The 24,694-nt window shown below is 42.5% G+C and overlaps 1 protein-coding gene across 3 annotated transcripts in view; it reads right to left on the reverse strand.

Annotated features, from left to right (window-relative positions):
* LARP4B (La ribonucleoprotein 4B) overlaps positions 1 to 24,694 on the reverse strand; it is a 106,891-nt gene that overhangs the window by 63,387 nt on the left and 18,810 nt on the right. Inside the window, exon 2 of one of the 3 annotated variants that reach the window (XM_039526090.1) lies at positions 1,579 to 1,713. In XM_039526090.1, coding sequence (XP_039382024.1) covers positions 1,579 to 1,659 — 81 coding nt within the window. In that variant the 5' untranslated portion in view covers positions 1,660 to 1,713. Of the gene's footprint in view, positions 1 to 1,578; positions 1,714 to 24,694 lie in introns of those variants that run through there. The other 2 variants (XM_039526093.1, XM_039526091.1) reach the window with 2 other exon arrangements.

A 24,694-nucleotide genomic window follows, 5' to 3' on the forward strand; every position in this document is an offset into this window, starting at 1 on the left:
GTCTTCCAAACTCCTGTTAACTGTGCCTTCAGAGGCTCCTTTACCAGAGTTCAGACATTAGATGCAATCTGTTTTCTCTAAAGTTACCTAAGATAGTTAATCCCATTTCTAATCAGATACGGAAGAGCAGACATTTGAGATTTGGCTCTAAATTTGCATCTAGCATTATGTGTTTTAATTAAGGACATTTTACTTATTTTAGAAGAACTAACATTAGACTAAAAACATAGTGAGTGGCTTCTCTGTGAGAGTGGGAGGCTAATGCAAATAAGCTGACACCCTTTTCTACAGAACAACTGATATACCTATTAGGTCCAGATATAGCACTGAAAGTCACTGGTATTTTGACTGTTCCCTAGAGTCAGATATTCTGAAGAGAGGCAACTTTACCATGGAACAAAAAAAACTGCACATCTGAAATAATGCCACTCTGAATCTGGCTCAACATATTCCTGTCTGCGATTTTAAAGAGAAGAGAAACATCCACGTTTGAGACAGAACAGAACTGAGGCAGGGAAGTGACTCAACTAAAAAAACCCAAGGTCCCCAACCTCCACTTATGCCCATGTTTTAGGGCAAGCTAGAGAATACACATGTTTAATTAGTGAAGTGAAAAAAGCAGAGTGCACTAGTTTAAAGTGGTCTAGTGATCCATTTGTTATACAGAAGGGGAGGGGGAAGAGCAGCTGCTGCTGGAGCCTGGAGGAGCACTCTGGGGCAGCTCAGTCCAGAGGTATTGACAGCTCCCCTCTCCTGCCCCAAGTGCAGCTCCCCATCCCCCGCCTTCCCCACTCACCCTCCACCCAGTCCCAAAGGCAATATTTTCCTTAAAGCATTATTATATTTTAGTCTCTCAAATCGTTTAAGTACTATTTATGCAAGAAGTCAAAATTTTCCATTTGGTTAATAAAAAAATTTCAAACCCAAATGTCTAAGTTACTTGGAACATTTGCTACTATCACTGTAAATCTGTACACAAGTTGCATTTACCATGCATTTTGCCAAAAGCCACAAGAACCCCATGATGCAATTTATTAGATCCTGCACAGCAACATGTATTTTGCCAGAGTGTTTTGACTATGCAAAATTAATTACATGGGATGCACATTCCCATTTTACACAAGTTATCAACACTTTTAACCTAAAGATATCCATGCCAAGGTTTATTCCTGTAAAGTTTCTCCTCATGTGTAAGTTCTAGCACTCTATTGACTAAGCTGAGGGTTAGTAACTTAATTTTTTTTTTTAAACTTCTCCAATTGGCTTTAGCATATTAGTAACTGCATAACATGTTAACTAAAGGTGCATACCACTTCAAGACTGAGAAACAACTTTGTACTATGAAGGTGAATTTCCAAGAGTTGTGGAAATGCAGTCACCTAGACAGCTATTTCTCAGGATTTTTGGTGATGGTGCCATGTACTGCCCACATCCTGTATTAGAATGTTTTGGGATACAATTTGTATTAAAGACTGCCAAACAAAAGAGTGTATTTGTTTAATATACAAAACAAAGACTACATTAGATAGTTAGCTCAAACTAAGTGAAATGTTTGATTTTTTAACCTATAATACTTACTAGATGAGAACTGTCTTTAACTTCTTGTACTTGCTGCACCTGCGGTTCAGCCACAACTTTAGTGTCCTGATCAGAAGTCATGAGCTGTCTGCTTTTTGGCTCCTCAGAGAGAACTTTACTGGCCACCTTGGTAAGCTGCAGAGAAAACAAAAAGATATAGACGTTATAAAAGTGACTGTTAAAATAGTTCAAGAATTCACAAGCAACTTCGTTTTGTAGAACAATGGCAAAAGGAACAGCTACAACTGTTTCTACTGTAGGTTTTCCAGCGGAAACAGCTATAAGCACAATTTACAGTGGTCCACCTTGAGACGCGTTCAGATTGGTTTCCAACCATGCAGCACCTCTTTTTGCCGCTGCAACTAATTATTTTTTCATTTGATTAAAAAGATGCCAAGTTTCAGTACAAATGGATTTTCAGGTTCCCAACTGCTGTAACATGTCATCTTAATTTTTAAACGATGTTACATCACAATTGCTTTTCTACGTTAGCAGTGTTTAATAAGTCACTCTATTCCATCATGCTTGAAAGTTACTTTATCTAACCAGATGGGTAGAAAGCAGATGAGGGGTGAAAATCTGCAGGACACTGATGGTTTCACATTTTACAGCTATTATTAAAATACCTCTGTCTTAGTAAACAGTTGGTGTTTCATAAAAAAGAGAAAGTCATTGTATACATCACATTCTTCGTTTTTTAAAAAGGATTGGACTGTAAGTGACAATTTTGGGGGGGGAGGGGCAGAACCTCATCTGGAATATGGTGTACAATTCTGGTCTCCCATGTGTAAGAAAGATGAATTGAAACCGGAACAAGTGCAGATTAGGGCTACTTAGGATGATCACCAAAATGGAAAATCTATCTTCTGGAGAGGAGGCTCAAAGACGTTGGCTAGTTTAGCCTAACCAAGAAGGCTGAGGGGAGATATGATTGCTCTCTATAAATACACCAAAGAGATAAATACCAGGGAGGGAGAGGAGTTATTTAAGTGAAGCACCAATGTTGGCACAAGAACAAATGGACATAAAATGGCCATCAACAAGTTTAGGTTTGAAATTAGACAAAGGTTTCTAACCATTAGAGGTGTGAAGCTCTGGACTAGCCTTCCAAAGAGAGCAGTGGGGGCAAAAAACCTAATCAGCTTCAAGACAGAGCTTGGTAAATTTATGGATGGAATAGGATGATGAGACTGCCTACAACGGCATGTAGCCAATCTGCGACTGCTAGTAGCAAATATTCTCAATGGCCAGAGACAGGACACTAAATGGGGAGGGCTCCCAGATACTACAGAGAATTCTTTCCCATGGGTCGTGGCTGGTTGGTCTTGTGCACATGTTCAGAGTCTAACTGACTGCCGTATTTGGAGCTGGGAAGGAATTTTCCCCCAGTCCAGGGCTGCCCAGATGATTCAGGGGGCCTGGGGCAAAGCAATTTCGGGGGCACCTTCCATAAAAAAAAAAGTTGCAATACTACTGAATATTATATTCTCGTGGGGGCCCCTGCGGGGCCCGGGGCAAGTCCGCCCTCTGGGCAGCCCTGGGTCAGACTGGCACAGACTGGGGTTTTTCGCCTTTTTTCCCCCACAGCATTGGGTACAGGTCACCTGCAGGTTTAAAGTAGTTTAAATGTTGGGTTTTCTGTAACTTGGAGTATTTAAATCATGATTTGAGGACTTCAGAAACTCAGAGAGGTTATGGGTCTACTACAGGAGTGGGTGGGTAAGGTTCTGTGGCCTGCAATGTGCAGGAGGTCAGACTAGATGATCATGATGGTGCCTTCTAGCCTTAAAGTCCCTGAGTACAAATGGAGGATTTTTAATTATTAGGTTTTTTGAATCCCATTGTTAGCCCTAGAGTACCACACAAAAGAAATTGCGCAATGTGTGGGAGGTACCACCTCGAAGATGTCAGATTTAGCCCTAAAGCCAAGGGGTGAGATGTAGTGTTGTGCCTGTAAGAGGAAGCACAGATGCGCACCCCAGGGAAATGAAGAGATTGCGGTCTGTGCTAGGGTAGCTTCAAGTCATCTTTACACTCTTCAAACCCTGGGCTGCTCTGGAGGATGGAGCAGTTGCCAGCCTAACTCAGAGCCCCTGTGGCCTTTGTAAGTTACAGCCATGTCCCAGGACTGCCAGAAATCCCCACAGCACTGCAGACCTGTTCAGGCAGGTACACCACTGAACTATGGCTTGGCAAGGGGGTCCAATGAGGCACCCTTACTGCCATTACCTCAGTGCCTGCTGTGGGTAAGATTTTCCCCAGGTGGGACTGGGGTTTTTAGGACACATTTATGCCAGTTTAGCCCTTTTGTTCAGCATAAAGGGACCATACAAGTATTCAAGATCTCACTCAAGAGGTTTTGCAGGTAGCTAGAAAAACTACAGTTAGCACTGAAAGTGAAACTTTAACACATTACTAGAGTAATGTATGGCAAATACAGAAAGTAAATTTTGGAGCCCACAATGTGAGGTGTTCTACATGTGGAATGACGCTGTATATCCCAGATATTCATATATAGCTATGACAAATCCAAATAAATAGGCCAGGGAGAAAAAAATTAAAATAATTTCGATAAATATCAATGTTTATTTTTAAAGCTTCTCTAATTTATCTATTTACATTCACAATTTTGCAAATTTAGGGGAATCAGACAATGACAAACATTGAGATTCATAAAATTAAAGCATTGTAAACCATTAAAACACAAGTTGTCAACATCACATGTCAAAATATACAAAGTAAACATCCTTACATTCTCTAAGTTCTCAAGCAGCATTTTTCTTACTTTACCTACATGTACATTTCTATCAATGGAAATTTATCATCAGTTTGGGTACATATGGTGAAACTGATGATTACCAACAAAAAAGATTAATCCTTTCAAATCTACAAGTAACCAAAAAACTCAAAATTACAAGATCTAGGTTCAATTATCTGACTCATTAGCTTATTCAACAGATCTGTCATTTTACTGGCATTGTTCAAGGAACCAAAATTTAAGTCCCCATGAAGACTAAGCATTTAGTTTAGAAGAACCCTTGTTTATCATATCATACTAAGTATGCAAAAGTGGTGGTTTGACCAGACAGCATGAAAAATATTTTGGGCACATTCTTTTGGAAAACCAGCATACTGCTTTTACCCATCCAGTTCCTGACAAATAGCCCCCTTTTAAAAAAATATATACAAGGGAGCAGAAGGGTAGAGAAAATAAATTTCTTTGTGATCAAGGACTAAGGAACCATAAGAGCCAAATAAAGTGTTGGCACATGAGGTGTCAGAAAACATTGTTATTCGTATATTAATATTTCATAAAGTCTAATTAAACAGTTTCACCACCAGTTACTTCAAGATGAAACTATGTTTGAGAACATAAGGTATTTCTAACTACTCAATCTCTACATTTCTCCCCCAGAATTCAAGGGTGGGAAGAATTTGTTGAAACACTAACAGAGCAAAAGGTGTTTAGGTACCTGGGAAATATTCCTTAAAGTATTCTTTAAAAACTCTCACCCACACTAATTATTAACAGTGATTTTTTTTTAAATAAAAAGGTAGCATGTAGGCTACTAAAGTACATTCAGATAATATATATTGATATCTCACAGAACATGACAGGAAATTAACAATGAATTATTATTTATGCTATCAGAGTTAATGGGGTTCTTTGAGATGCTGTAGTCAGGGTAGATCCCACTAAATGTGCATATACCTCAGGCACAGTGCTTTTTGTTTGTTTATTAGAGTCCACTGGGGCCACACATGCATCCTGTGGTTCCTTGTAATCCTGTATGAGGGTAGTAAGAACTGGAAGGTTACAACCATCCCTCAGTTCCTTTGCAATTCAAAGCCCAGTTAGCCGAGGACTTTGAAAAGCAGGCATGTAGGGCAGGTCATGGGATCCACATTGCCTACATCATCTTGAGGACCCTCAGTTAATGTAGATCAGTAACTCTTCTCTCAATTATTTGTCAGTGTGGATCCCACTCTAGGTGACTGCAAAGCGGAATCTGCCTTGGACTGTGGGCCTGAGGAGTCTTGGCTATATCAACCAGGATGGAGTACTGTTCTTCTGAACTTGGCATCTGCCCAGGCATAACCAAGTGAATAATTAAGGCTATGTTTTAGTCACAGGCCTTTTTAGTAAAAGTCATGGACAGGTCACGGGAAGTAAACAAAAATGCATGGCCTGTGACCTGTCCATGACTTACTATATTCCCCGACTAAATCTCAGGGGGCGGGAACGGGGAGGGCACGGCCCAGGGGTTCTGCAGGTGCTCAGGGGAGAGGCAGTGGCAGGGGTGCGTGGGTATTGGGGGTGGGGAGGTGGCAGGGCTGGAAAGCTGGGACAGTCTTTGGCAATGGCACCCCCTCCCAGCAGCAAACACAAGTTTGGGTGTGGGAGGGGTTTCAGGGCTGTGGGTTGGGGTGCTAGAGGGGGTGAGGGCTCTGGCTGGCGCTTACCTCGGTGGGCTGCCTGCAAGCAGTGACATCCCCCACCCCCCAGCTCCTAGACAGATGCACGGCCAGGCAGTTCTGTGCACTGCCTCCGCCATGAGTGTGGCCAACAGGACCTGAGGGGGCAGTGCCTGTAGGTGGAGACAGCGCACAGAGCCCCATGGCCATACCCCTGCCTAAGAGCCGAGGGCTGTACGGGCAGCCCCCAGGCCAGATGCACCAGCCGTTGCAGAAGTCAGGAAGTGACTTCTGTGACAAACTCGCAGCCTTGTGAATAATCCTTAACAAAAGGTCCGTGGGTTGCTCCCCATAGCCGCCATACAGATCAGCACATTTCTGAAGCAGGCCGAAGAGGTTGCTTCCATCCTGGTGGAGTGTCCCTTGACCTTTGAAGGTAAAAATATGCCAGCCAACTATTTCCAACAGTCATCACTCTGGGGCTTGCCCCGTTCCCGTGCTCCAGGCGGGGAGCAGCGTCAAGGGCTGCTCCGCATGCTGCGGCTCCCAGAAGCAGTGGCATGACCCCAGTCCGGCTCCTACGCAGGGGCAGCTAGGGGGATCTGTGCTCTGCCCCGCCCCAAGCGCCACCCTCGCAGCTCCTATTGGCCAGGAACGGTGGCCAATGGGAGCTGCAGGGCAGCACCTGTGGAAAGGGCAGTGCGCCGAGCCACCTGGCCACACCTCCGCATAGGAGCTGGAGAGAGGATATGCTGCTGCTTCCAGGAGCTTCCTCTCCTGCACCCCAACCCCCTGCCCCAGCCCAGAGCCTCCCTACCACATTCTGAACCCTTTAGTCCCAGCCTGGAGTACTCTCCTATATCCCAAACCCCTCATCTCCAGCCCCACCCTAGAGTCCTCACCTCCATCCGGATCCCTCACCCACCCCGCACCCCAACCCCCTGCCCCAGCCTGGAGCCCCCTCCCTGCATCCTGAACTCCTCATTGCTGGCCCCACCGCAGAGCTCACATCCCCAGCCAGAGCCCTCATCCCATCCTGCACCCCAATCCCAAGTTCGTGGGCATTCATGGCCCTGCCACATAATTTCTATATCCAGATGTGGCCCACGGGCCAAAAAGTTGGCCCACTCCTGCTCTGGGGTGCCAGTCCATCAGTTCTACTTATCTAGCTGACATCCATGCTATCAGGTGCAACCATTGTGGGTCTACAGGCAATATTTGATGCTAGTTTTGCAACATCATTTTCAGACAGATAGAAAGTAGTACAGAAGGGCTGGCTGGACATCTGCAGAGATCTGACAGCACATCATACTGGCTGAGGCAGTTTTGATCTTGGATATTATCCTGGGGAAGGCATGTAGCAGTCCTTGAAATCACCAAACAAAGGCATCTGAACTAAAGTCAGTGCTCACACATTCACTGAAGCACAAGTCTTTGCCCTTGACATTGTCATGGCAAACAGAACTATGGTGGGAGTCACCCACTGGTAGAATATCAGGTCTAGGATAGATTTCTGTAGTGAATACCCACAGCTGTTCCAGCCCCAAGTCTGTCAGGCCATTGTCGATTCCTGGAAGGTGCAGAGCTAGCATCATGTCACTCCATGATGATGGCACCATTCCCAAAACTCAACTGCTTCCAGACAAAGAAAAGATGATCAAGCGCCTCACTGTTTCTTTTTTAAATTGTGCATTGCCAATGCATTGTCCGTCAGAATCTGCACTGCAGGGTTTCACAGCACAGGTAGTGGCTCTCGATTTCAAGATGTACATGTAGAGCGTGAGATCATCTTGAGACCATGAGTCTAGCATCTGAATGTGATTAAGGTGAGTGCACCAGACTCTCTCTGACACATCTGTGACCTGTGTCATTGTCAGGGAGAGACCAAAAACAGTACCTCTTTTCTCACATCCAGTGGGTGTGGCCACCAGTCAGGTTCCTGCAGGATTCTGGTCGGGACCATGACTTGTTTATTAATATGATGTTTGGATGAGGAGGAGAGGTCATTACAGACGGCACAGGTAACACCTGGCAAGCAGCAGCATGTATATGCATAAAGACATGTGGCTGAAGAGCCCAAGTGTACATACTGTTGCCAGTCTTGTCAATAGGTGGTGCACTACAGACTGAAGGGACCAGAACCTGTCCTCTGGCAAGAAAACTTTTGCTGAACTAGAGTCAAGTAGAGCTCAACATCTGTGATGGTGTGAAAGAGAACTTCTTTAGTTTACCAGGAGTCTTCAGTGACAGATAAAGAAAGGATGTCATCTAAGGCAGTACGTCTTCCCCCAGTACCTGCCTCTGATTTGCCAGTCATCTAGATACAGGTAGAAGTGGATTCCCTCTTAGATGTGCCACTGCTATAGCCAGGCACTTCCCCCACTCCCCCAGATTCCAAAGCCAGATTCATGGAGACTGTGCCACAGAGACTACAAAGGGCAGAACCCGGCGTTGACAGTGGTTGGGTCCTACTGTGAACCTGAGATACTTCTTGTGGGCCAGACAGCTGGTGACATGGAAGTACTGCAAGTTGAGAGCCATGAACCAGTCATGAGCTTGAAGCAATGGAGGCAAGCATTGCCATCCTAAAACTGAGACACCATATATGTTTTAAGTCTCCTGTGGTCTAGGATAGGACAAAGGGGCCTAGATCAGCAGCTTTCAATCTGACAAGCACTATTTACAGACTAAGGTGCCAAAATAAAAGTAACTTTGTTCTGAAGATTCTGAGAAGAATTTGGAGAAGTTTGGCTTGAGGTAAAATCTAGCGAGGTGGACCAGCTAGATTCCAGCTAGAAGGAACTTGGGGACAATTGCAGATGCCCTACCCTTTAAGCACTCAAATGAGGGCACAAGGAGGCAGAGGGCACATGATCATTCACAGACAGCTAGTTTTTTTAAAAAAGTATTGTACATGAGGTATGCAATACCTCCCCATTCTGCCCATGCATCTTGTCTATTTTCCTTCTACCTTGGAGCTTTTTCACCCTTCCCTCTAATCTCTCTATTATTCCCCCTTCCCCCACCTTGTTCCTTCTAGCAGATGAGGGGTTAGCACTAGTACTTCATACATGTAAAGCCTGTGGAGGAAAAACAAGTAGGATTACATGATTTTAACCACCATGAGTAAAGCTCCACTGCACTGAGGTCCCCTTTTGGCACTTCCTGACTACCGGTTATCAATCACACAGCAGTTAGCTAATTGATTATTCTAGGATGACATTAGACAAGTTAGTAGTAAACTTCTTAGATGGCTAACAACGTCATGAATATAATAAAATGTGATGGCCATACAAGCAATTAAAAATAGCATAACTAATCAACCTTAGTGTTCAACCTCTAACACTAAGGCTTGGTCTACATGTAGATGTTAGCTTGACCTAGCTATGTCGTTCAGGGCTGTGAAATATTTTGTGTGCTGAGTACCATAGTTAGCTGGACCTCATCCCTATGGGAAACACAACTAGGTTTCCAGAATAGTTCTTCTGTTGACCTTGCTACTGCCTCTCAAAAAGATGAATTAAATATACCAAAGGAAAAACCCCTTCTGTCAATGCAGGAAACGTCTACACTTTGATGCTACAGCAGCACCACAGCTGTGACACTGTAGTGACTGTAGTTTAAATATGCCCTTAGTTGATGTGTCATGTTGTATCTCATGTAAAACTTTTGTCAAGAACTAACCTGTGACAGTTTCATTTGGAATACAGACACTCCCTGGGTTACGTAAACCCGATTTAGGGAAAAAGTTCTATACGCTTTTTTTTTGTGTGCGCGTTATTGTCGGAGATACATTCCTGACTTCCGCAAAATTCGACTTATGCAATGAAATGCTTGCACACGTCAGGGAGCTTCCGTACTCAGCCATATAAATATTCTTGCCATTTGCATTATTTGTTGCATGAATCCATACTACGAGTTATTCATACTGGCCATCCATTTGGGTAAGTATTTTACAATTAAGTAAACCATATTTGCATGTGCTGAATGCCACAGCCACTTGACATGATTTAAAATTAGAAGGCCATTTCATGTTTCCTGAGAGCTCTGCAGCAACATCCCAAATGGTGTTACGACATCACAGATACTACTGAACTTGACTACAGAGCTAACCTACAGGGTCAAGTGGCTTTATTATTATAAAGCACCATTTTGGAAAGTTAATTACTTGATAATGAACTTTTCAAAACCACACCATTATAATAAAGTCTCCACTTACAAGTACCTTGTAGTCCAACTCCATATTCTGGTAGGGTTCCATTTAGCCATGTCACAGAATAATGCATTTAGATACACCTTAGTGGAACACAGGTACTTCAGGACAAGCTAAATGAAAATTATAAGTGAGTTAAGTATCAAATGACCCCTTTGTACTTTCGTGGAAGACAAAGTGAAATTTGCTACGTTTGCAGATTTAAAGATTTCTTATTAATTATGCTGTGTCCTGGTATCAACAACTTTGCTAAGAATGACAATACTGTAGATAGACAAGGTGGGTGAGATCTCTTTATTGGACCAACTTCTGTTGGTGATAGAGACAAGGTTTTGACCTTACAAAGAGCTTTCTTCAGGTTTGTGTAAACTTGAAAGCTTGTCTATCACCAACAGAAGTTGTTCCAATAAAAGAGATTATCTCACCCACACTGACTCTCTAATATCCTGGGACCAACATAGCAGCAACCCCACTGCATACAATGCTCTAGATGACAATTTGACTACTCAATATTAATCACCTTGTAGTATCAATTTAACAGGCAAAATAGTTAATGCTCAATATAGTAAATGTTCATGTAGCATTAACAAAATTACATTAAATATTTAAGATTCTCATAGCAAAGTTGGAATATCCATTGTTAATTGTGCATCTTAAAAACAAACTGACTAGTGATCATAACAATGGCATAAATACACAGTGTGGCCAAGTTGTTGCTACATACAAGTGTCCCTATGGGCTCTACTCAAGTCAATAGAAGCCCTGAAGGCACATCAGCATTTGGACCTTTGCTCTTTAAATTTACCGGTTAATATTGTAATGTCAGTTTTTGCATTTAAAACAGAGGCTAGCCTAGCCGTAGCGCAAGGGTGTCACAAAATTCAATTCCATAGACTGCAGGAATAAGATATACAAAAACCATGCCCTCCCACAAACTACAAAGCTGAATGATTTTTCCACAACTCCACAGACATCCTACTCAGTAGCAAACACTTAGCTAATGCACCATGTAGTTTTTCACTCTAGTACTACAAGACAATAGAATCACAGAACTGTAGTCCTGTAACGGACCTTGATAGATCATCTAGTTCAGTCCTCTGCACTCAGGCAGGACTAAGTATTATCTAGATCATCCCTGACCAGGGCTTGTCTACACTTACAATGCTGCAACAGCACAGCTGCACTGGAGGTGATGTCCCTCTGTAGTGATTAGTAGGAAAGCTTCTCCCATTGGCATAGGCACTTCATCTCCCTGAGGCCTGGTCTGTACTGGGGGTGGGGGTGGAAAGGGATGTGTCGATGTAAGATATCCAACTTCAGCTATGCTATTACCGTAGCTTAAGTCAATGCATCTTATTTAGACTTACCTCCCGTCCTCACGGCATGGGATCGAGGCCACGGCTCCCCCGTCGACTCCGCTTCCGCCGCTCGCCCTGGTGGAGTTCCGGAGTCGACAGGAGCACATTCGGGGATCGATATATTGCGTCTCATCTAGACGCAATATAATCGATCCCCGATAGATCCATCGCTACCCGCCGATGCGGTGGGTAGTCTGGATGTACCCTGAAAAGCAGTAGCTGTGTTGAGAGGGCAGCCCTTCTGTCAAAATAGCACTGTTTACAACAGGAGTTAAGTCAGTATACCTGTGTCACTCCGTGGTGTAGATTTTTTACACCCCTGAGCAACATAGTTATACTGAGTGCATAACTACCCTTACAGTTAGGAAGTTTTTCCTCATGTCAAACCTAAATCTCCCTTGCTGCAATTTAAGCCCATTACTTAATTCCTATCCTCGTGGTTAGGGAGAAGAATTTATCACCTACCTCTTCTTAACCACCACCATTTACATACTAGAAGGGTTACATCCCCCCTTCAGTCTTCCCTTCTCTAGACTAAACAAACCCAGTTTTTTTCCCAATCTTCCTTCGTAATTCATGTTTTCTAGATCTTTAAATCACTTTTGTTCCTCTCCTTTGGACTACATCTTTCCTGAAGTGTGTTGCCTAGAACTGGACACAGCACTGTACTTCAGGTGAGGCCTTATCAATATTGAGTAGAGTAGAAGAATTACTTCTCATGTCTTACTTACAGCACTCCTGTGCTAATGCATCCCAAAAAGTGATGTTCACCCTTTTTGCAACAGTATTAAGTTGCTGACTCTTATTGAGTTTGTGGTCCACTATAATGCCCAGATCCTTTTCTGCAGTACTCCCTAGGTAGTAATTTCTCATTTTGTGTTTGTGCCATTGATTATCCCTTCATAAGTGCAGTACTTTCCATTTGTCCTTACTGAAATTCATCCTATTTATTTCAGGCCATTTCAAATTCTAAGCCTGTCCTCCAAAGCACTTGCACCACCTTCCAGCTTGGTGGTGTTCACAAACTTTGTAAGTTTATTCTCTATGTTATTATCCAAATCACTTAGGACGATATTGAACAGAAATGGACGCAGGACAAATACCTGTGGGACCCAGCTTGATATGCCCTTCCACTTTGACTGCGAACCACTGGTAACAAGATGTGTACCCACCTTACAGTGGGTACATCTAAGCTGTATTTCCCTAGTTTGAGAAGGTCATAGGAGACGGTGCCAAAAGCTTTACTGAAGTCAGGATAGATCACATCTATTGCTTCCCCCCATCCACAAGGCTTGTTACCCTATCAAAGAATGATTTTAGGTTGGTTTGATAGGATTTGTTCTTCATAAATCCATGCTGACTGTCACATATCACATCGTCTTCTAGGTGGTTACAAACGGATTGCTTGATTTGCTCCATTATCTTTCCAGGTACTCAAGTTAAGTTCACTTGTCTAAGTCCCTGGGTTGAGCTTATTCCTCTTTTAGTAGATAACTATTGTATTTGCCCTTTGCAAGTCCTCTGGAATCTCTCCCATCCTCAAATTCTCAAAGATAATTGCTAATGGCTTAGATCTTCTCAGCCAGTTCCTTAAGTATTCTAGGATGTATGTAGTCAAGCCCTGCTGACTGGAAGGTGTCTACTAAGGGCTGGTCTACTCTAGAAAGTTAGATCAACCCAGCTACTGTCTCTAGTGTGAAAAAGCCACACCTCTTGAGTGATACAGATAAGCTGCCCTAAGTCTCCATGTAGACAGTGCTAGGTCAATGGAAAAATTCTTCTACTGACCTAGCTTCCACCTCTGGGAGATGGATTATCTACACCCATGAGAAAGCCTCTCCCGTTGGTGCAGTTAGTGTTGATACTGAAGTGCAACAGCAGCACCATTGCAGCATTTCAAAAGTAATTCTTAGCTTGTTCCTTCACTATTTCAGTCTCAGAGCCTACCCTATTTATGCTGATGTTTTTCCACTGTTTTCAATGAAAACCAAAACACCCCCAACCATTTAACACTTTGGCCATTGCTGTATCTTCCAATATTGGCTATCCCTCCTCATTTGATTAATGGGTCTACCTTGTCTTTGGTCTTCCTCTTGCTTCTAATATATGTGTAAATGTTTTTTGTTACTCTTGATGTCCCTAACTAGTTTAATGCCTTAATTTTAATAATTGAAGGTCGAATTAGAAAAGGTTATACAATTACATAAGTACTTACAAGATTGATAACTTTTTCTTCAGATTTATCAAGGGCCTATTTTAGCAAAAACTAGACAGTTAAATGCTAAAATTAAATTGAGACCTTAATACGTAAAGAGCGAGCTTATTTTAAAATACAAAATTAATCTTCACTATCCTAACCCAAGAACAGCTAAATGGATTTTGCTTACGTTTAACAACAATTCACCTTTGGGATGAACCCAAGCAGGGCATTTCAGCTGAAAACATGGGTTATAATAAAACTTGAGTTACAACCATCTATAGTTTTACTACCCAAGAACGGCAAGTCAGTATAACACATGCAAAAAGTCAGCTACATTAGCAGCAGTCTTTGCAGGAAGGAAAGGACTGAATAATACTGAAAAAGGAATGAACTACTTACAGATTTCAGAATATGACCCTTGACATTGAACTACCATTAACTTGAACACTTGAACCTACTTTTTTCTCTAATCTTTGTTGTAAACTTTACTTGTATGCAGTCAGTTTTACTATCTGGAGTGAACATGAGCATGGATGTGTAAGTGTTTAACATAAGCACAATCAGTTCAGTCAGATTTGTTATTTAAAAACATACAAACCACAAAACAATGCCTCTGGGCTGAAATCTTGCAGTTTTCAGACCAGAGTAATCAACCCTTAAAAAGAATTTATAATGCAAATGCTGACAACTAACTTTAGCACTGCAAACAGCAACAAAAAAAGCTCATTAAAATAAAAGATCTTTTCATTGCTCTTCCAGCAAAATGTAAACAAATATATATTTCAATTTAGCTCTTTGCATAAATCCCTTTCTTCACAAACTAGTCTGAAACCAGGTTAAGGGAAGTTTTTCAAAAGAAGCCGTCAACATAGAAGCACACTTCCATTAGTTACCTTAACATAAGAATGCTCTAGTTGAGACTTTCAAGAGGTGCATGTGTTAATTTTTAGCACCAGAAAACTCTGTCCCCAGATTTCCACAAGTCAGAAAACCCTTACTACATTTCCACTACAGTGTGTATCACAGACACTATATTCACTCTCACATGCCTTTGCTTCTGCACTAGACCATTGCATTAGCAGCTAGGTCAGTGGTCCCCAAACTGTGGGGTGTACACCCCAGGTGGTTACAGAAGATCATTCAGAGGGGTGGGGCAGGGCCCAGGCCAGCCCCCACAGCAGGCAGGGAGTGCCACCCAGCCTCACTCTGCCTCCAGCTGCAGCTCTGCTCCTGGGCCAGCCCACCAAATTGGGGAGGGAGTGCCACCCAGCCCTGGCTACAGATGTGCTCCCAGCCCCAAATCCACTTGTCACCCCAGACCTACCCCTAGCTGCAGCTCCATCCCCAACCTCAGCCCCCCTACCTAGGAGCTGCGGGCCAACTCCTGGCCCAACTCCCAGGATGGGGGTGGGGGGCAGGGCGAGAAGCACAGCATGAAAAGTTTGGGGACCACGGCTGCAGAAGCGTCTCCATCTCCTGTGAGAGCACACTGTACTGCACTCTAGGAAGTTAGTCATAGTGCAGTGTCTATAGCAGTGTTTCCCAACTGATGTGCTGTCAGAACCAAACAGGTGCATGTGCCATTGATTTTTTTGAAAAAACTATGAGAACCAAAAAGCCTTCCTTTGTATTTTAATTAGTGTCGGAGCTGGATCACATTCTGTGCTTTTGCTCTCTGGGACAACACCCCTTTCATTATTATGCATGAGTCAACCTCCCTTTGGGGAACAGAGAGTAAGATAGCAAATCTGAGTCCTGTGGAATGGAGGCACGGGAGGGAGAAGCTGCCTTCTGATTGGCTATTTGCCTCACTGCCCTGCCTCCTCCAGGGGAAGAGCAACCAATCAGAGCTTAATCTTTCTCCCCTCCCCTTCTGCGATGAACAGGTCCCGTCCTCTGCCCCTCCCCTCTCCTTCCTGCAGCCACCAGCCGTGGGGAAGAGGCCCTAGACCCCAGCCTGGAAGGGAAACAGAGATCCCGCTGCAGCCCCACAGGGCTGGGGGAGAACCCAAGGAGGAGCAGAGGCGAGGTGAAAGGGCTGAACAGGGTGCTGGGTGTGAGGTGGAGGAATTAGGGAGGCACAACCCATCTGGGTAGGGATAGAACTGATGGGGAGGGGCAGAGAGCAGAACTGACTTGGAGATTGTGGGACAGAATTCACTGCTAGGCAGGGGGCAGGCAGATGCAGTGGTGTGAACTCCTGCAGCAGGGGCCAAAATCCTCATACCCAATACATCTGAGAGCATAGGCAGCACTAACATGCCAAGGTTAGGCTGGGGCAGTTAACCAATTGTTAGAATGAAAAAAAAAAAAAAAGGGAAATAAATAACCATGTTTTTTTTTTTTTGGATCTCTTCAAGTTCACAATACTCTGCGTGGGACTTAAGTATCTTGCATTTAAAAACAGCAGAGAGTTATACAGGCTTGGGAAGACTATTTTGGGAATAAGAAGAAATGATTAATTACTCATCATCTCAAAATATTATTTTCAAGTGCGTGTCATTCTCTCCACTAAGAATGCTTTTGTCCAGAATTCTTATATCTAACTTTAATGTTAGTTTCCACTGCTAACGACTGGCGGTAGCTATGTCGGCAGGATAGCATCTCCTGTCAACATAGTGCTGTCCACTCTGGTGCTTTTGTTGGTCAGGGTTTTCCCACCACACACACACCACTGACTGACAAAAGTGCTAGTGTAGACATAACCTTAATTATTCCACCTCCACAAGAGTCTTAGAACTTAATTCGATGTTGTTAAGTCAACATAGAGGCAGTGTAGACACAGCGTTGCTTATGTTGATCTAACCGGCCTCCAGAACGGCCGTACCGGGTCAGAACAAAGGTCCATCCAGCCCAGCCCAGTATCTGTCTACCGACATTGGCCAATGCCAGGTGCCCCAGAGAGAGTGAACCTAACAGGCAATGATCAAGTGATCTTCCTCCTGTCATCCATCTCCATCCTCTGACGAACAGAGGCTAGGGACACCATTCTTACCCATCCTGGCTAATAGCCATTTATGGACTTAGCCACCATGAATTTATCCAGTCCCCTTTTAAACACTGTTATAGTCCTAGCCTTCACAACCTCCTCAGGTAAGGAGTTCCACAAGTTGACTGTGCGCTGCGTGAAGAAGAACTTCCTTTTATTTGTTTTAAACCTGCTGCCTATTAATTTCATTTGGTGACCCCTAGTTCTTGTATTATGGGAATAAGTAAATAACTTTTCCTTATCCACTTTCTCAACATCACTCATGATTTTATATACCTCTATCATGTCCCCCCTTAGTCTTCTCTTTTCCAAGCTGAAGAGTCCTAGCCTCTTTAATCTTTCCTCGTATGGGACCCTCTCTAAACCCCTAATCATTTTAGTTGCCCTTTTCTGAACCTTTTCTAGTGCTAGAATATCTTTTTTGAGGTGAGGAGACCACATCTGTGCACAGTATTCGAGATGTGACTGCTCTGGTAAACATGTTCAACTCTGCTGCACAGTAGCCAGGTACACAGTAAAAAGCCCCTCCTGGTTATAGGCCCAGGACCTTTTGAATTTTCATTTCCTGTTTTTTGGGTGTGGAGCGCTCAACTGCACAGCTAATCACAGCAACTCCAATCTCCAAACCTGGAGTACATAGGAGGTGATGGATCTTATTGGTCTATGAGAAGAGGCTGTTCAGTCACAGCTGATTCAGCCACAGAAACGTAGACATCAGAGCAGATTGTGCAGGGCATGGGGGCGAAGGGCTACACCAGGGACACACAGCAATGCCGGGTGAAGGAAGAGGGTGAAAAATAAATAAATAAATAAATAAAATAAAATAAAGGAACTGTAGCGGGTGTACTAGAAGGCAAGGGAGGTGAACAGTTGCTTTGGTGCAGCACCGCAGACATGCCACTTCCACGAGTAGCTGCATATGATTCTCAGAAGCGACCCCACCATGACCCCCCAAGTGCAGCTTGGATACCTCTGAGAGTCAGAGTCCCAGGCCAACATGGCAACACTGAGGTGGTAGTCTTAGAAAGGAAAGAGGAGAAAAAGAATGGGAGACAGATGAACAGGGGATCCATTCTTTCCAAGAGCCAGGAGCTTTTGTAACCCCAGATCTGTCCAGCCAGTCGCAGAACAGCATTGTGGCAAAGTGTGATGCTGGGGAAAGAACCCCTGGCGAGTATGCAATTTCAAAGTTATATTCTCGGGTGACATGTTCTTATATTCTATTTTTTATTAAATTTAATAAGGTGAGGTACAGTGCCTATCTTCCCAGTGGCCGCACCAGCTAGGCAGACGGTGCCCAATGAAAAAAAGACTTTATATACACAGGGATGGCCCAGGAATTCACTATAGAAATCTCCAGGAAACTTTCATGGACGTACTCTGAAATCTGTTGCAGGTTTCTGGGGAGGGCTACCTTATTTCTTCTACCACAGCAGGACACCAGTGAGCGACAAAAGATTTGCCAATGTAAGTGCTAGTGCAGACAGCGTTAGGCTGAAGAATTTTAGAAAATTTGAGCCAAAACTGTTCAACCACTTCCAAGAACAAAGTTAAGCAAAACAATGCATTTTTTCTCCTATGCTAGTGATTGAGATCTTTACCTTGAAAGCATCTAGAGTCACCATGCTTTGGAGCAGGGACTTAATCTTGCAAAGGCCCTATCAGGGATGTGTTTCTTGCCATCCCTGTGAAAAATCTGCCAAAATACAAAAAGTTTTTTTTTTTCCCCGGGGGTGGCGGTGGGGGAGGAGAAATAGTTTGCACGTGCTGAGTGGAGACAAGTTTCAGCAGCTAAATTTCTCCCAAACATTCTGTGCATACTGGGCATGATTCAGGCTGGGGTTAAAAAGAACTTCCCCTGCAGCTCTGGGGTGCCACAAACTGTGCCAGAGCTATGCACTATATAGGGGAACCAGGCAGAATTTATCTCCTATGCTTTTGATGACTACCTCCATCACTCACTCCTCTCCCCCAAGGCAACATGAAGCAGGATGCTGCCTGACACAACAGCATAGGGACAAGAGCAGGACCTGGGTGGGAGGCAAGATGGAAACTTGGAGTGCTGGAAAATGGGTTGGCTGGACAAGGAGACTGGGATGAGACGCCAAAAGAGTGGAGACTGGGACTGGCGAGGTGAGAATGGGACTGGGATAAAGAGCTAGGGGTGGGGGAAAGAAATGGGACAGCTACAGGTTATAAGGCAAAGGGCAAAAAGGAGTCATGCTTAAAGAAAATGGGCAGAGAGTGTGCCCACTAGAGTACGCATCTCCTGAGAGCCTGGAATGGAACCCAAGAGCTCCAAGTTTAACTCTTCTTCTGCCGTCAGCAAATATCGTGAAACACACCAGCAAAATTTGTGTCACATCCTCTTTAGAGCTGGTTCAGAGGATGACAACTATTCATTAAGGTGTGTGAAGTAGGTAGATGCTATAATGATAAGCACTATAGAAGAGCCCATGAGAAAAATAATTCTATCTTAAGAGCAGAGTTTGAAGAATGTGCAATAGATAAGGCATGGGGATGCATCCTGAATAAGGAGAAATAAAATATTGAACAGCTACTTAATAAGTAAGCAGCGGCCGTCCTGTGCATTGATGAAGACAGGGCTCATGGAAAAAATAGTCTGATCACATAATTCAAGAATACATCATAATGCACATACACAAAGGGGACAAATTAAGGTTACAAAGGCTACCTCAATTCTAACTTTGGAGCAATCTTAATGTTAACAGATTTTTTTTTTTTAAAATAGATACACACAGTGAAGTTTTTAGTACAGTGTTGTGGGTTTTTTTTTTTTGTAAAATAAATGAATGAATTCAGGTTAAAGTTTCTGGTTTCAGGTTAAACTGACTTGCACACTTTACCTAATACATGAAAACTTAATTACTGAAGGAATCAATAGTAGTGACTTGTGCATCTACCATATTAGCCGGAGATGAATCTGAAGGGGTGCCATCAGCTCAAGTGTACTCGTTTCTTTGTTTTTTTGTTTTTAAGTGGTTCAGGTACTATACCTCCTCCTGAGCTGTAAAAAAGATCCACACAAAGTAAAACCAACTATATAGGGAAAGACAGGAATGCTATATGCAAGTCTTAAATGCACAAAATAAAGTGAAGATACATACTCCCCTTTTTCATCCATAATAGTCTTTGCATGCAATTTGCTGATAAAGTTTAGTAGTTTAAATCCTACTCAAGTTAAACATTTTAAAATCAGCAGGTCCAGATAATGTGCATCCAAGAGTTTCAAAAGAATTGGCTGAAGAGCTTGTTGGATCATTAATATTGGTTTTCACTAAGTCTTGGAACAGTGAGGCAGTTGCAGAAGATTAGGAGAAAGCTAATGGTGTGTCAATATTTAAAAAGGGTAAAGGGGATGACCTCAGTAATCATATGCCTGTCAGTCTGACATTGATCCTGGAGCAGCTGACACGGGACTCTGTTAATAAAGAATTAAAGGAGGGAGTGTTTAACTTGGTACTTCACTATTTTTTTTTTAATTGAATATAAAATTAACATGGCATGCTTTAAAACAGACAGGTCTCAAAATGTAATTGTGAGCAGGGAATCATCAATGAGCAGCCGTGTTTCTACTGAGGACCCAGAGGCAACCATTTGTGGCCCTTTTGCTATTTAACATTTTTACCAGCAACCTGGAAGAAAACATAAGATCATCACTGATCAAGTTTGCAGATGACACAAATTGGGGAAGTGGTCAATAATGAGAACAGGTCACTGATACAGAGCAAACTGATTTTCTTGGTAAAGCTGGGTGAAAACAAACAATACCGTTTTAATGTAAATGTATACATCTAGGGAGAAAGAACGTCAGCCATACTTACAAGATCGGGGACTCTACCCTAGGAAGCAGTGACTTGTAGAAAGATCTATGGGTTCTGGTAGATAACCAACTGAACATGAGCCCCCAAATCAACACTGTACCCAAAAGGGCTAATGCAATCCTTGAATGCCTATACAGGGGAATCTCAAGTAGTAGAGAGGTTATTTTACCCTTGTTTTTGGCACTGATGTGACCACTGCTGGAATACTGTGTCCAGTTCTAGTGTGTACAATTCAAGAAGGATGTTGATAAACTGAAGAGAGTTCAGAGAAGAACCACGAGAATGATTAAGCGATTAGGAAACATGCCTTATTGTGACTGAGCTCCTTGAGTATTTAGCTGAACAAAAAGAGAAAGTTAAGGGAGATGAGTTGATTACAGTCTTAAGCATCTACATGGGGAACAAACATTTAATAAAGGGCTCTTCAATCTAGCAGAGAAAGGTATAACGTGATCCAACATCTGAAAACTGAAGCAAGACAAATTCAGACTGGAAGGTGTTAATTACCCTCGGTTTTAATTTTTTTTCAACCATTGAAACAGCTTACCAAGGGTTATGGTGGATTCACCATCACTGGCAATTTTTAAATCAAGATGGGATGTTTTTCTAAGGAATTATTTTGAGGAATTATTCTATGGCCTGTGTTATACAGGAGGTCAGACTAGATGATCACTATGGTCCCTTCTGGCCTTGGAATCTATGAATTAAGTTGACAGTGTGCCTTTAATGTTCTTTTTAAAAACGGGTTCTGCATTTAGGCTGATTTACACCCTGGAACTAACCAGACTCAGGATTCAGCACACAAATAATTTTAGACTGATTTTTTTAGTTTTAGATCTTTCAGAACTGCTGGCCAGTTCCAGAATCACTGTGGACTGCATCATTTCCAGGAAGAACAAAAAAACATTACTAATACATTAAGATGCCTGGCCCATGGGACCACAGATTTTGCATATGGAAGTTTTAGTTTGTATAACAAATTAGACACCAGAGGGCACTGTGACCAAAGTGGATACAGGTTGCTTGAATACTGAAGCAGTCCACAGAAAATCCCCAAACATGGTCTCCTAAAACCCACCATCCAACTACTGAAACCCCCAAGATGCCCTTTAGCTCAGCATTTTCCTCTCCAAAAACTGAAAGCACACCACCCCTCTACCATGCCCCAACCCCCCTCCATCCTCAAAGGAGATCTACCTCCTCACCTTCTACAAACTGTTGCTTGAGCCTGATAGAATGTAAGTGGATGGCGATCCTGCAAGCAGTAGCCGCAGATACTGTTGAAATTGCATCTACCCAACAGACCACCATGACTGAGATTCATAGTGTACTACAAGCTCTATTCAGATGGATGAGTGAAGCAGAAAAATTTCTGAAGTGAATGATGTTTTCAAACCAACCCACTACAGGCTATGAAGAACTGGAATGATATCAAGATTAAGACCAAGCTAACTGATCAAGAAAGTCATTCATGGCAATGTAACATCAGGATTGTGGGAATACAGAAAGGTAAACCTTCTGAATTTGTTCCTAAACTGCTAACATGCCCTAAGATTTATTTATTTTTTTTGGATATACTTCAGGCACACCAGTTCCTTGCCCCCAAACAAGTTCCAGAAGGTCAGTCTAGAGCACTGACTGAAGTTCCTGAAATTTATCACTAAGGAGCTTATACTGCAGAAATCCAGAGGGGGAAAAAAGGAGCGGTTAAGAACATAACAGTCATATTGAGTTAGATCAATGGTTCATCTAGCCCAGGATCCCATCTTCTGACAATGGCCAGAAGGGAGGGAATGAACAGAACTGGGCAATTTCAAGTATTCCATCCCCCATCATGCAGGCCCAGCTTCAAGCAGTCAGATGTTTAGGGACTATATCTCTGACCATCTTGGCTAATAGCCACTGATGGACCCAGCCTCATGAACTTATCTAGTTCTTTTTGGAACTCAGATATACTTTTGGCCCTCACAATATCCCTCACAAGTTCCACAGGTTGACTGTGCACTATGTAAAGATGTAGTCCATAAGGAAGCACCATCTAATAAAGCAAATATCGTTGCTTTATTAGATGGTGCTTCTTTTTAGAATAACGTATCAAGGCTCTGTTAGTAAAAGATGATTACTATAGTTGTAATGTTTGAGCCCCAGGGGCTCTGAGGGTTTCCAAGTTTCACCTCATGCAGCCACCCTCCCCATTCCACAGGTGTCAAGTGTGTATTTTGGATGTTTAAACAGATTATTTTTTTTGACTGTATGGTACTAATGTCTATTTCTCTCTCCACTATCTTTTCCATTTTGTTTTTTCCAACTTATTTAATTCTTCTTTCTCCCCCCCTCTCTTTATCCTCCCATGCTGGAAATTTCCTTCCCATTCCTGCTGAATATATACCAGGAAGTGACACCCTACCTCTGGATTATATAACTTTTGCTGTTTAGCTATGCAAGAACCATACACTGCTCAAGAAAATTTGCAATTTCTCATTTATTCACAAAACTGACTTTATACTTTATCTGGTACATTTTAACAGTGAAGGCACCCATAATTAAACATGTCTCCTGGAATATAAAGGGTTTTAATAACCCTATCACAAAATGCACTCATTGCAAATGCTGACGTTGCTATGCTTCAGGAGACACCTGACAGAACTTGACGATCCTAAACTGAACAGAGATTAGGTAGGCCTAATTTTTTAGTTGCTTTAATTCTAAAATTGCTATATTAATACATAAAAAGTTCAATGAGCACAAGGTGTGACAATGAGGGCAGATGCATTGTCCTCAAGGCTGAAATTGGCAATTCTGTAATCATCTTTGTCAATCTCTATGAGCCAAACAGAGATGATCCCAAATTTTTTGATACTTTATGAATATAAATGACATGAGTCAGATCCAATTATTATAGCTAGAGACTTTAATGAAACTCTAGATCCAGTCTGATAAATTTCTCCATCTCTATATAACACCTGTCAGGTCCCTCGTATATAAAACATGGCTGATTCAGGCTTACAAGATATGTGGCAATTATAGTTTTTGTCCTTAGGATTGCCCAGTTTTGTTTTGGTTTTTTGTTTGTTGTTTTTTCCGCAGCAGCTCATTCAACACATTCAAGATTGGACTATTTCTTACTATTATGACTTGATAAATTCCATCACTTATTGTGGTGGACTGTTATGTGGTTATAACTGACCATGTGCCTATGCATGTCTTTTAGGCCTACAAGGTATGTACCCACCAACTAAGATGTGGAGATTGAATACCTCTGAAATTTGATACATCATTTGGTTACTCCAGTGAGAGTAAGAACTTTTTTTCTTCCTTTAAACAAATGTTGCCATTACTTCACCACTGCAACATTTTGGGAAGCCAATAAAGCCTTCATCAGAGACCGTATCAACTATTATGCAACATTTATAAAAAGGAGTGGAGAGAACACAGAATTGATACCCTTAGAAAAGGAAATTAAGTTCTTGGATGAAAACTATGCTTCTGCCCTCTCCCTAAAGAAACTCAGAACCCTCATCAAAAAGGTATGAAATCAACAAACTTCTGCCCCAAAAGGGTGAGTTTATGTTATTTTGTTTGAAGCAAGATTACTGGGAATCTGGTGAGAGAGCTGGCAAGCTATTGGCACACAAACGTAAACAAATTATATACAACAATTGAACAGTTTTAAATAAAACTATGTTTAGCTGAAGAGGGTATTGGTAAAGATGACTTAGTAACTATTTTAGTGGATTGTCTATGCTACTCATCTCTAACTCTCTGAAGGAACTTCTAGACACCCCACTAGAAATCACAGAACTGGCCAACGCTATAAAAGAAATAAAGGGTTGGAAAGACTACTGGCACACACTGGTTCCCTACTGAATTTTACCAAAAGTTCTGAAACTTCAACTCCTAGATTAATGAATACGGTCAAGGAGACCAGGAATGAGCTAACTTTCCCACCACTCTAGAGAAGCTGTAATTTCAGTTATTTCTAGACCTGGAAAAGACCTTGGACTATACAGTAATTATAGGTCAATTTCTTTAATCAATTGTGGTACTAAGATTTTAAGCAAAAGCTTGTTATCCAGTTGGAAAAAGTTCTCATGT

This window comes from Mauremys reevesii, linkage group 2, assembly GCF_016161935.1.
Source record: "Mauremys reevesii isolate NIE-2019 linkage group 2, ASM1616193v1, whole genome shotgun sequence".
NCBI classification, from domain to species: domain Eukaryota; kingdom Metazoa; phylum Chordata; order Testudines; family Geoemydidae; genus Mauremys; species Mauremys reevesii.